General features: G+C 52.2%; 1 protein-coding gene across 2 annotated transcripts in view; it reads left to right on the top strand.

Annotated features, from left to right (window-relative positions):
• SLC4A5 (solute carrier family 4 member 5) overlaps positions 1 to 13,395 on the top strand; it is an 81,684-nt gene that overhangs the window by 37,332 nt on the left and 30,957 nt on the right. For both annotated transcript variants that reach the window (XM_081156379.1, XM_081156378.1), the window contains 9 exons: positions 606 to 766; positions 1,794 to 1,949; positions 3,105 to 3,200; positions 5,577 to 5,632; positions 8,834 to 8,991; positions 9,432 to 9,519; positions 10,451 to 10,605; positions 10,976 to 11,161; positions 12,252 to 12,426. In XM_081156379.1, the coding sequence (XP_081012505.1) occupies positions 606 to 766; positions 1,794 to 1,949; positions 3,105 to 3,200; positions 5,577 to 5,632; positions 8,834 to 8,991; positions 9,432 to 9,519; positions 10,451 to 10,605; positions 10,976 to 11,161; positions 12,252 to 12,426 (1,231 nt within the window). The remainder of the gene's footprint in view (positions 1 to 605; positions 767 to 1,793; positions 1,950 to 3,104; positions 3,201 to 5,576; positions 5,633 to 8,833; positions 8,992 to 9,431; positions 9,520 to 10,450; positions 10,606 to 10,975; positions 11,162 to 12,251; positions 12,427 to 13,395) is intronic.

Genomic DNA, 13,395 nt, shown 5'->3' with positions numbered 1-13,395 from the left:
CCAGACTGTGATTTCAAGGCTTCTAGAAATGACAAATCCCTACACATTCGTGGTTTAATTTATTTCCTTCCCCAGACGACATTTGGATTTTTAACCTGAACTTTCAGGACACAAATACAGAGTGGATGCTTGGAAACCTCAGGCCTTGCAGTAGTAGAACCCATCAGTAAATGTTTTCCCTGCTCCCAGCAACCACTGAGCACAAGTGTGACTGGCCCCAGATAACCAGTTTCCAGTTGAAAGTTTAACAGCTTTGTTCCCTCATTTTAAGTGTACAGTTAACTGATTTTTAGTAAATGTGCTAAGTTGTGCAACCATCACCAAATCCAACTTCAAACATTCCCACCCCTCAGCTGAAATCCCCGGTACCCACTTATGGTCATTCTCTGGATGCCACTTTGCCCTGAGCAGGACAGCACCAGGAGGAATGAGGCACAGAGTGAGGGGATCCCTGAGAGATCCTCCACCTGTGAGTCTAGAACCAATGAATGCCGGATATCATGCATAGAGTCACTTGCAGGCCAACACCCTCTCCTGAGGACACCCAGCTAGGGGCTCCTCCTGAGGACACTGACCCTGCTGAGCCCCATCCTTACCCCTTCCAGGTGGATAAAGTTTGAAGAAAAGGTGGAGGAAGGAGGCGAACGCTGGAGCAAGCCCCATGTGGCCACACTGTCCCTGCACAGCCTCTTCGAGCTCCGGACCTGCCTGCAGACGGGAACGGTGTTGCTCGATTTGGACAGCTGCTCCTTACCACAGATCATAGGTGAGGCAGGGACTGCTGAGGTCCCCCAACCCAGGGCAGCTCTTCCCCCTCCAACCTCCTGCTCACCCTCAGTCCATGTGACATCCTCACCTCTGACACCGGCCTGATTCTGCAGAGACCAGACTGTGGGTCTGATGCTCCCAGGGCAGCTTCACAGTGGCTCCAAGTTTCAGTCCCGCGTGGAGCTCCAAAGAAAAAAAGATCATCCTCTGAAATGCCTCCAGCGATGTAGCAAAAGGGAGAAGGGCTTCCTAGTGTGGTCACAGATACCTGTCGCCACGGCTGGGTAAACGGATCACCATCCATCTTCAGGAAATTAGCTCTCATTTAGTGGAGTGGCAAAGGGAGGGGGGTGGCTTGCCTCATCACCCCTAAAACTTTTTGTGAATTTTGTTCTAGCCCATTCAATTTTGCCAGAAGTATTCTGCCCAAAATACTTTCCTAAAGAGAATTCATGTTAGGACTAAAACATTTAACACAGTACTTTTGTGCATCTTAGGGTATTCCATGTGTATGAGCTCACTTGCTTTTTTTACTTGATTTTTTAGAGAGAGAGAGGAAGGGAGAGGAAGAGAGAGAGGGAGAGACATCCATCGGCTGCCTCCTGCCCGCTGCCTACCAGGGATCAAGCCCACAACCCCGGCATGTGCCCTGACCGGGGTACCAGCTGGCGGCCTTTTGGTGCACAGGATGACACTCAACCAACAGCCACACCGGCCAGGGCTGATTTCATTTACTTTTGACAATAGAACCGATAGAGCAGAGAATTTTACACACATACACACGCACCCACATGCGTGTGTACACATGCACACCCAGGGACATGCACACACTCTTTTACTCTGAGAAGGCTGAAGGTCCCTGATTTGCTCAAGTTTCAACCGTTGGTAGTAAAACCAGGACTATTTCCACATCGCCTCCCTCCTTTAGATCACTTTTAATCCCACAAATAACAGATGAAATGAAGACCCCCACACTCCTTGTCATTCTGTCCCACACGGAGGAGGCGTGTTTGTTTCCTGCTTAGATGACGTCATTGAGAAGCAAATCGAGGACGGCCTCCTGCGGCCCGAGCTCCGGGAGAGGGTCAGCTATGTCCTCCTGAGGAAACACCGTCACCAGACCAAGAAGCCCATCCACCGCTCCTTGGTGGACATTGGCAAGTCGGTCTCCTCCTCCACCGGTGAGTTGGGCTGTACACTGGTGGGCCTTGGGCACGGGGTGGGGGGGTGTTGGTGCTGGTGTCAGGCCCTGGTGCCCCGGTGAGCCCATGTCAGTGACCGGCGAGTCTTGGCAACTTGGAAGCTTCCTGAACTTCACAATCCTGGAGAGATTCTGAGGTTCTGGGGATTCCTTAGCCTCCTCTAGTGGGCTGTAGGGACCCCAGCCACACCCCAGTGTTGTCCCTACCACCAGAGCAGAACCATTTCTAGGAAGAGAGTTGATTCTCAGCCTGGGCTGTGCCTTGCAATCCACCCTGGAGAGTTGTACTCAGTTGGTCTGGGGTGTGGCCCGGGAGCAGGGAGTTTAGAAAGTTCCCCAGGAGATTGTCATGTGCACTCAGGGTTGCAAAATGCCATAGAGATGGCAAGGGCTTGAAGTTTTTCCCACTGAATCCCCAAGAAGAGCCAAGAGCCCCGGCAGAAAGGTGAGGGGGGGTTTGTTCCATTCACACATCTCAAACCTGTCACCCTCCGCTCTTGATATCCCAGAGTTGAAATGCCCAGACACTAGCCTCGCTGGACCTGCGGATAAATGCAGTAATCAGAGCAAAGTTGCTAAATAAAGAGCCTTGAGGAATTTCTTTATGTGAACTGTTTGAAATGGGAGGGTGTTTAGCATATCATAACAGCAGACACACATGGGGCACCTACCGTGCTCCATCACTGAAGCGTAACTCACTTTATCCCCACAATAACCTTGTGGCTAGGGACTGTTCTCACCATCCCCATTTTACAAATGAGGAGCCTTGGGCACAGAGAAGTTAAGTTACTTGCCTAAGGCCACACAGCTAGTCAGTGGTGCAATCGGGGATGGAACCAGGCCATCTACAACACTTGTGCCTATTTAATCAATTGGTTATCTATCTCACTTTCAACAGTACAAATATTTAATCTTGTTCAGACTATAAACTTGCTTTAAAAAAAAAGGCCCCAGAACAAGAGCAAAAAACAAAACAACCAAAACCACCCTTTTTCCTGGAAGGAGAAGAGACAAGTCTTGTAGCCCAGCTTTGTCTAGGTGAGATGATGACACGTTGTGGACCAACCACCTTATGGGAGAGGCTGCACCAGTCCAGCCAGGCTGCCAGGGCAAACCCCTCTCTTCCTCCTTCCAGGTCGAAGCCCGGCCCGGAGCCCCACAGCCGGCCCCAGCCTGCGCCACTCCACCGAGGACCTGAGGATGCAGCAAAGCATAAGTTACGGCCGTCTGTGTGAGTGTGCTCTCTGCCGCTGTGCCACTGCTTCTTCGTGACAGCCTCCTCCTGGCTGTGGCAGCTGTGGGACGTTGTCTTTCATAGTCTTTCAAAGGCGGAGGAGACAAAGCCCAGGATCTGTCTAGAATTCTCAGGACAGGCACCAGGAAAACTAACTTTCACCTGAAACCCGGCCTGCTCGTAGAGCCTAACTTACTACTGTAATTTTCTATATAATTATTCCCAAAAATGCAGCTCTAAGTCAAGTCCTGACATAATCAACACCCAATCCTATGTGCTAGGCATTTGTATCTTAGTCTATACCTTGGTTTTCATCAAATTGCTATTAGCCCTGTTTTTGGTAAGCAGCCTTCCTAGAAACAGAATTAAAAGCAGGTGAGGTAACTTCCCCCTGGGATAGAGAGTGTTCCCATCACTGGGTGACAGTCTCGTGTCACGGTGACAATGAAACGCTAGTGGTCACATCCCCCTGGGTGCCAGGAATGGGGAGGGGGCTTGTGAGGTGCCTGGTCGCAGACAAGGCTTTTCTAGGCAGTTCATCAGCGATGTACGGGACAGGTGAGCTGAGAGGCAAAGAAAAGAGGGAACTTGGAAAATGAAAAGACAATGTGAAAAGAGCAGTCCTATTTTCTTTTCAACACTTTTACTAAAATGCCAAGCTATGAACAAGCACAGCCCAGGGCTGGGCCCCTACCAGACCTGAGGGGTGATTCGGGAGGAGCTGTGGCCCTGCCCCAGGCCTCTGCTGCAGTTTGCCACAAGCTTTTTTCTCTGCTCTTCGTGTCCCTGGGCCCTTAGCCCACCCCTGGACCTGGTTATTCCATGTAGGGGTGTCAGGGGACAGCAGCCAGCAGGCAGCGAATGTCTTCAGCTGCTGTGTAAGAGGCGCCCCTGTGCCCTGCTGCAGTGGTGGGGACCGGATAAAAGGCATAAATAAGTGATTATAGCACGTGTGCAGCTGCCCCATACCGAGGTGGCACCTGGGGAAGCTCAGTGAGGAGGGTCACTCGCCTGAGTCTTGGAGAACAGGAGTTTTCCAGGAAGGAGCAAAGGAGACAAGCCACAGGTGAAGGGAAGACACTGTGGAGGGTGCTGTGTGTTCAGGGAAACACAGTGGTTCTGTCACCACGACTGTAGGGCCTGCAGGAAAGAGGGCCCCATTGAAGGGGCCTCTGTGCCCTGCAAAAAGGCCCAGCCTTTATTTTGATGGTAGTGGGGACCCCTGAGAAGTTTTAAGCAGGGGCAGACCATGATCAGATTTTTCTTTGAGAAAGAATAAACTAGAAGGGGAGGCGATTGGAAGCAAGACACTGGGCCGGCCTTGCGGCTGTGAGAGCAAGAACGGAGAGGGAAGGTTAAGGTGGGAGCTGATGATGGGGGTGGGGGGAGGAAGAAGGGGGAGCTGATCTCTGCTCTGACTGCCAGTGGATGGGAGGGAGGGGGCACTGGGTGGAGTAGAGTCTGTGGGGGGAGTTATTTGGTAGAAGACATTGAGTTTCGTTTCCCAGTGTGTTGAGTTTGAGGTGCCAGAGGAGTCTGGAGCTCAGGAGAGAGGTCTGGACTGGAGACCCCACCTGGGCATCCTCAGCCCAGATGTGGCCGTGGAAGCGACAGGAGTGGTGTGATTGACCAAAATAGAGGGGCTGAAGTCTCTGGAGGAGATGAAGGCAAAACAAGACCCTCAGGAGAGCCGAGCAGGAGAGGATCCCAGGAGGAAATAAGAGGAGGGGAGCCAAGGGAGCAGGTCCTGGAAGTGAGGGGACACCCAGGCTGCAGGAAGCCAAGAAGTAACAGGCCTGAGAATGCCCGCTGGATCTGGCTGACCTTCTCCTGCCTTAACCAAAGGGAGGAACTATCGGCAGTTCAAATAAGTCACCACCACTGTCCTCCCCACAGGAAACCCACCTCCCCTCCCTCTGCCAGCCCAAACCCCTGGCCATCTTTAAAGACTCATGGAGGACCGAGGTGAAACTCGCCTTCTCTCTCCAACAAAGTCCCAGCTGAGCGACACCTGGGACCTCACCTGATAGCATGTCTGTGTCCCTCTCCACCCCCAAAATCTGGCACAGACCAGACATCTTGGTCTCTGCCCGGGAAGGTGGTCCCTGCCCTGGAAAAGGGGGTGAGGGTAGAGATGAGAATACAGCAGATACAGGAGAAGGGAGAAGTAGCACCTGGGGCCTGGCGCCTCTTCTAAGAGACCTGCCATTGAAGGGAAGAAAAGAGAGAGGAGGCTAGCTCAGGGGGCTGCAGGCCTAGGGAAGGGGGGCTCTTCTTTTGCTTATGAAGACAGTTGAAGCATGTGTAGGGGCCAGGGAGAAAGGACCTGTGAGAGGTGGCTTCCCCTGATGGACCTTCTTTTTTCTCTCCTAGGTCACTCCCAGAGCAGAAGCATGAATGATATTTCTCGCACCCCAAACCCTGACCAGGTAGTAAAGCCCCAGCACTGGACTGCAGTGAAGGGCCAGGGCAGGAGGGAGCCTTTGGTTTCGTTGGCAGGGAGCTCCTATGGGCAGGACTCCACTCTCATGAAGGAGCAGGAGTCCCCAAGAAGGACGTGTGTGGGGGCAGGGGAGGCTCTGGGCTGCCTGGTGACTCTGCTCTCTCTGTCACTTGGGTGTTGACTAATCCCCAGGCTCTGTGCCAGGCTCCTGGGATGGGTGGGGGGCAGAGAAGCATGATTGGGTAAAGTGCCAGCTTGAGATTTGTTGGAGAGAGAAGACCAGCACGCAGAGTTTCACCTCCTGTATGACACACAAGTACCTTTAAAGATGGAGTAGGAATTTGGGCTGGTAGAGACTGGCAATGGGGCCTCCCTGTGGGGACAAGGGTGGTAATGAATCAAGTGAACTGCCCAAGGATAAAGCCAGTTCCTGTCTCCCACCAGCTTGGCTCAAATCTCTTGATGAGATCAGAATCCTACAAACAGGTTGAGTCCATGTTCTAAGACCCACAGCCCGAGAACCCTGTGACTGTTCCCTTTAGGGAAGCCCAGAAAAGCCCCCGTCAATCCCAACCCCTGCACACCTCAAGGGCAGGAGAGCTCATGGTCCCCTTGCTTGTGCCCTCAGGAGTAGGAAGAAAGGTGATGAAAGAGACCTGAAATTTGGTGAGGACTCCTCAGGAGCTTGGGTGAGGGCCTGGCCTTCAAGGCACCCCAAGTTTGGTGGCAGGCAAAACAAAAGCAGTCCCTCACATCAGTGTCCCGAGGGCCCTTTGGTGGCCAAATAATAAAATAACAATAACAGCATCTACCAACATTTAAAACCCACACACTGCACACATCACACCATGCCAGCGTCTTCTGTGCATCATGAACGTACTACTATCAGCTCCAATCTACCGAGAACATTGAGCCCTATAGCAGTTAACGTGCCCAAGTTCATGCTGCTCAAAGATGGCAGAACCAAGATTTGACCCAGGCAGTCTGCCTAGAGCCCTTAATTTGGAAGTGACTTAGCAACGAGTATTCTGGGATGGTATTTAGAGAAGATCCTCACTTTAGTACAGTCAAGCGCACAGACAGTGGGGCCCTGGTGAGTAAGATTGCCTAGTCAAAGTCATTCACGGCCTATTTTAACAAATGTCTAAGTGGTAATAAGAATTCGAGCTGTCACTTTCCCCAGGCAGTGCTGCCTTGATGTAGGGATTGGAGCCCAGCATCCACCGTCCAGCTCTTCTAACTGACCAGGTGATGCTGCTTCTCAGTATTTGCAGCAGCCGCAGCGGCTTGTTGTGGGAACAGCAGTCTGTCCGCCAGTAGGTGCTCTTTAGGTTCAAGCCCAGAGGCGTTTGCTCTGCAGGCTTTTTCTTCATGGCTCCTGCCCACCCCGGGCAGTCTGGCGGGTTCCCAGTGAGCAGAGGGTGGATTCAGACAGTACATTTGTGTGCAGTCACTCAACAGAACTGGACCAGACTCCCCATGGGTTCAGGAAGTGGGGTCGGCAAGGCCCTGGCCAACTGTGGTCAAACCAGGGTGACAAGAACAGCCTCATGGCCCATTTCTGGGATGTCACCACTCTTCTTACCAAACGTGTCACCACCTGCAAGGGAGGACCACGGCCCTGTTTCAGCTCCTGCCCTCTCCTGGATTATGAGTGTGCTGTTGGGCTGCCCCAAAGCCTCGTTGATGTCAAAGACTTGTTCTCTGGGGCATTCCTGCCACCCCTCCTCTCCTCCTATCCCCTGGATCTGCTAACCACCTGATGCTTGTGGGCACAGAACGGGCAGGGAGCATCGGCTGCCTTGGCACACCAAGCCCCCCATCCTGAAGAATGCTGCTTATGATCCAGCTGATTGTGCTGGAACAAAGGGACTTTCTGAGTGGTGGGGACTCTGGCCTTCCCGTTAACTCCTGCCCTTACTTGTTCTCACTGTGTCTGGGCCCTTGGGACTGTTGCCTGGGTGGTTGCAGAGAGTTTTAATGTTTAATTAGATTTTAAAGATTTGATTGGATTTAAGATGTTTTAAGGGTGCCTTTTCTCATGCTGGTAGGCCACCCAGCCCAGTGTGTATCGTGTCCACCACTAGTCAATCAGGGAAATGGAGCTTGTGGGAAACAGACATTTCTGTGCCCACAGGAGAGGACCAGGGAGGAATGGGTGGCAAACTTGTGGCTTCCATAGGGTCTCTCTGAAGCACTCACCTCCACCTTCTGGGCCCTTTCGTCCTTTGTTGGTCACTGTGGACTTTCACCAGCCCTGCCCTCCCAGATGTTCCCTGTCCACCGTCTCTACAAAGTTATCTCTGTCCCTTGCCCATCCCCTTGCTGCCCAGAGGGAAAACAATCTGAAAAATGAGTGCATCCTAAGATGTGAGCTTGTGTGTGGCCATCCCTGGGGCATTTCATTGTAGAAGATAACTCAGTAGGAGTCAGTGTCTTACCCTAGCAATGACGTCATAAATGCAGATAGTGGGAATAAGTTTGGGATGATGACTTGTCTCCAGCACCTCTCCTGCCAGACCGCACTTGCTCTATCTATCTGACTTTCCTGCCCTGAACAGACACTGGCCAGAGGGCACCTGGGCAGTCTAAGTTGTAAAGTCTCAGAAGCTATGGGCTTCCTGGGAGATCCCCTGGGGGTGACTTGGGGGCCTGGAAGTCTCCCGCAGATTGGAGGCATGGTCTAGGGGTCCCTGTCAGCCAGGAAGCAGGTGGCAAAGAGAACATAAAGTGCATCACCCTGGACATCAGAAGGGAACCCATCCCTTCCAAGGTCACCTAAGGTGAAGGCAGAGAGGGAGGGATGGGCAGAGAGGAAGCTACAGTGTAAGAGCCAAGACCCCCTCTGCTTGAGCCACAGACGCTGGGGATCAGACCTGACATCCAGCAAGCCTGGGGCTCTCTTCTCTCACCCCTCAGCTCACGTTTCATCTGAGCAAAGTTTTTACCCCTCAAGGAATGTCTTAGGGATCGAGTCATTGCTGTTCCTTCCCCTCTACACAGGGCGTTAACAAGCTTCGAGGCTCCTCATCTGCAGAGTGGGAGAGTGGTTCTTTCTTTCAGGCCCTTGATTTCTGGGAGAACCTTTTCGGGTTAGTCCTCCACAGCAGCCTGAGGGGCTGAGGGAGTGAGAGCTGAAACCCCGCATGTGAGTAACCCCGGGCACCTTGCCTTCCCTCTTGACCAGCGGAAAAACAAATTCATGAAGAAGATCCCCAAGGACTCAGAGGCCTCCAACGTGCTCGTGGGGGAGGTGGACTTCCTGGACCAGCCCTTCATCGCCTTCGTGCGCCTCATCCAGTCGGCCATGCTGGGAGGCGTGACCGAGGTGCCCGTCCCCACCAGGTGAGGGCCATTGAAATCTGCCCCGAGTCCTGCCCCCTGAGACTGGCTGTCCACACTGTCAGCACACGGTGCTGGTGGAGACACTCCTAAAACATGGGGCAGTGAGGGAATGGGCTGGGGAGGGAAATCTTCTGACTGGGGAGGAGTTTTAAAAAGTTTGTTTTAAATAATCATTCTAAAGCAGGAGCCAGCAGCTGGGAGGTGCTATTGGGTGGGACACCAGAGCGCAGTGCGGATGCTGGGCGGGGGGTGGGGGGGGGGCAGCTAGTGACGTGGAGAGGAAATGTCTCTCCAAAGCAAACAAGGGAGTCAAAAGAGGGAGGGACAAGTTTACAGCCAGTTAAAAAGTTAAGAATGGACACTGTTCAGAGCCAGACTCCTCTTCGCCTTCTTCTGGTTTTCCTTCCCACGTCCCTGCTCCCCCCCCTTCATCTTTGCAGATTTCTGTTCATACTTCTGGGACCTTCTGGAAGGGCAAAGTCCTACAATGAAATCGGCCGTGCCATTGCCACCCTCATGGTAGACGATGTGAGTGGGAACGAGAAATGTACTCCTGATGTCATGGCTCCTGACCAAGCCCTGTGCCTTCTCTCATTTACCCAACAGGCACATTTGAGTACCTACTGTGTGCCAGGCTCTGTGTAGGTGCTGAGGATACAAGGATGAGGGAATAGTCCCTGCCTTTAGGAGTGTCAGCCGAGTGGGGGAGACAGACCTATATAACTCAGGAAGTCAGGGCAGGCTTCATACATCGGGGGCCTTAAAGCGACCATGAGCAGGAGGCAGGCCGAGCCTGGGAGGCAGGCGTTCCAGACAAAGGGAACGGGGGCAAGGTTCGGAGAAGAGAAGCTGATGGAAGTGGTTCAATGCAGGCTCAGCGTGAGAGCTTGGAGAGCAGGAGGTGACACAGAGAGGTGAGTCAGAGACCATGCGGAGCCTGTGGGTAGAGCAGAGAGTTCATACTCTGTTCCTGGGGTGATGGGGCGCCTAGAGGACGTCAAACATGGGCATGATCCAATCAGATCTGTAAGTCAGAGAACACTCTGGAGACAGCGTGGAATGAGGCAACCTGACCCTCCAAAGATGCAGGGCTAGGAAGTTATAAACAGACTGGAAATAGCTGAGCTTCTAGGACTGGGCTCTGCACAGGTTTTCTAATGAGCATGCTCCATGCAAAACTGAAAGCAGAAAGGTCGTCACTCAACCAAAGTCCAACAGCTGGAGCAAGGAGACTTGGCCTTCAGGCCCAAGAGTGGCCATCTGCCCCCAAGGCTGCTGTTTCCCAGTGGGCCATATTTCGCCTGCTGGCCTAATGCTCTCATTTCAAAATCTGAGCAAATTGGCAGCGGGAGCAACGGTTCAAAGTGATTTTCTTTGAGACTGTTTGGTGTGCTCCCGGGAGATGGGTAACAAGGGGACATAGGCCGGAGCTGACCTCCCTCTCCCTCTTCACTGTCAGCTCTTCAGTGATGTGGCCTATAAAGCCCGCAATCGGGAGGATCTGATCGCTGGGATCGATGAGTTTCTGGATGAGGTCATCGTCCTTCCCCCTGGAGAATGGGACCCAAATATCCGAATCGAGCCCCCCAAGAAGGTGCCCTCTGCAGACAAGAGGTGAGCATGTGAATGGAGGGGTGGCAAGGGGGGGAGTGGTACAAAGGAAACTTCAAGTCTGGCTGTTTCTTTTCTTTTGGGGGGGTTTAAAAGGAAGCTGTCAGCATACATGGGTTTACCTTTAACTCCCCAGTTTCATTCTATTTCTCTCTTTAAAAAATCTGAGGCAAATATACTGAATTTGAACATCTATAAAATCTGGGTGACCTGTGTGTGGGTACTGTTCTATCATTTTCTGCATTTTTCTCTATATTTAAAGATATTTTATCATTTTTATTGGAGAAGAGGTGTTCTGGGGACAGTCCTGGAGGGGCTGAGTCCTTCCCAGGATTGGGGGCTACACTGTCCCATATCCTTCTTCTTCTTCCAGGAAATCCGTGTTCTCCCTGGCCGAGCTAGGCCAGATGAACGGCTCTGTGGAGGGAGGCGGTGCGGCTGCAAGAGGTGGCCCTGGAGGTGGCAGTGGCGGTGGTGGGGTCGGCGGAGGGAGCAGCGGGGATGACAGAGAGATGCCGGCCAAGCATGAAGTCGGGGAAGAGCTTATCTGGACAGGAAGGTGCCCAGCCCAGGCCTGACAGTGACGCCAGCGTCCTCTAGACTTGTCCCCTTCCCACCCACCCTGTAGGAACCTTCCCCCCCCATTCCTGCAGCGCCCACTCTGCGCCACGGGGTCTGGCCATTGCACTCTTTCCTTCCTCACACCCTCAAAGCCCCTCCTGCCTCCAGCAAAAGGGTTCCCGTAGGAGAGGGGAAGTGGGACCCAGCACAGGAGTGAAGGAACCCAAACTTTTCTCTAGACACCCTTTTTATCTCTATTAGTTTTCTAAGGCTGCCATAAGTAAGTATCACATACTAGGTGGCTTAAACAACAGCAATTTATTCTCTCACAGTTCTGGAAGCTAGAAGTTCCAAATCAGAATGTCAGCAGGCCTGTGCTCTCTGAGACTGGGGAGACTCTTCCTCGCGTCTTCCTAGCTTCTGGTGGTGCCGTCAACCCTGGTGTTCCCTGGCTTGCAGCTGCACCACTCCCATCTCACGTGGTGGTCTCCCTGTGTTTCCATCTTGACATGGCATTTCCCCCTTCTTATGAGGACACCAGTCATATCGAATTCTGGCCCACCCTAACGACCTTAACTTCACTACATCTACAAAGACCTTATTTCCAAATAAGGTCACATTCCCAAGTACCAGAGGTTAAGGTTCCAAGATACCTTTTGGGAAGACACAATGAATCAGTGTTATAATTTGGATGTCTCTGTCTCCTAAATTTGGACACATCTGTGTTTACCAAGCACAGGTGCCCTTCAGATGATCAGGAACCTGAGGAGAACTGCTGTCTGTGGACCCCAAGATTTCCACTCCCCATGGAATGTTAGGTCTACCCCAGGGCACATTCCTTCTCCCTCTCCCTCTCCCATCCAGGCTGTCTGTGACCACCCCTCACAGTGGAGATGGCACCAACCACAAACTTTCAGTCTTGAGAGAATTCTTCCCTGGTCTTAAACGTTCTGGTGGAAAGATCTTTGCCCCCATCCCTTCCTAGCCAAGTTCCCTTCCTCACCCCAGACTGCAGACTCTTGTTAATAGCCCTGCCCCTGCACTAGTGTCTGTGGTGAGAAAGCAGCACTTGGGCCTGTCTTAAGCAGGTTCTTCGGTGGCCTGTGCCTGGATGTCAAGAGGAAGCTGCCCTGGTTCCTAAGTGACTTCTCCGACGGCTTCCACATTCAGTCCATCTCGGCCGTCCTATTCATCTACCTCGGCTGCGTCACCAACGCGATCACCTTCGGCGGGCTTCTGGGGGATGCTACTGACAATTATCAGGTGTGTGCGCCTGGGGACGTGAGTGCAAACCGCGGTAAAATCTGCTGCCACTGGGTGGCAGTAAGGAGCTTCGTCCCTTAATCCCCAAATCCAGTCTAGGGTTTCTTGTCATCCAGGTTCAGACCATCACTTTAAATAATACTTTACCCTTCAAAAACTAGTAACAGGCCAACATTATTAAAAGACCTAAGGCTAAATCATGTTACTAAAGACCAAATTTAAGGACTATGTAAATAGATCAAACTTTGAAGGGGAATCATCTGCTCTATCTGATACTTTTCACACCGATGCTTGAATGAACTTAATCAGCATAATTAATGAGTTGCTAATTTTGGCCTTCTCACATTTAAAAAACAAAAACCTTAAATTCTTAGCTTGGAGTTAAGACATTTAGAAAGACGGTAAACTATTACCATGACAACAACACAGGCCTCCCTGGGGAAAATCCGCCCAGCAGACACTAGCTTGAGCTCTGAACAGGGTCTTCTCTGAAGGGGCCCTCAAGAGAGAACCATTAGAAAGCTCAGAACATTCAGGTGAAGACCCATTTTCCCAGATACAACTGAGATGAACACCTATCTCCAGCCCACACCGCTCTCCTGAGCTGCAGGTCCAGTAACCAGCTGCCTCTGGGCATGTCCATACAGCTGCCCCTTGGGATCCTCCAACTCACAGAGCACCCACTGCATCCATTATCCTCCCCCAGACCTGCTGTTCCCCCAGCACAGCAAGTGACACCATGGTTCGCCCAGCTGTCCACGTATCGACTCATAAATCCAGCTTCCCCGAGGGGCCCTCATAACATGGTCCTACTTGCCTCTCACACCAGCGTTCCCTTTCTCAGATTCCTGTGCTCCTCGCTCAGTCCGCATTGTTTTCCATCAATCCTCATCATCTTTCAGTTCTTCAAGGCATGCTCCCTTCATGTCCAGCCTTTATAAACACTGTTCCCTCTTCCTGGGACACTCT

The sequence above is a fragment of the Miniopterus schreibersii genome, assembly GCF_964146895.1.
Source record: "Miniopterus schreibersii genome assembly, chromosome: 13".
NCBI classification, from domain to species: Eukaryota; Metazoa; Chordata; class Mammalia; order Chiroptera; family Miniopteridae; genus Miniopterus; species Miniopterus schreibersii.
Note: the sequence above shows the minus strand (reverse complement) of the source record. Positions and strands in the feature narration are given on the sequence as shown.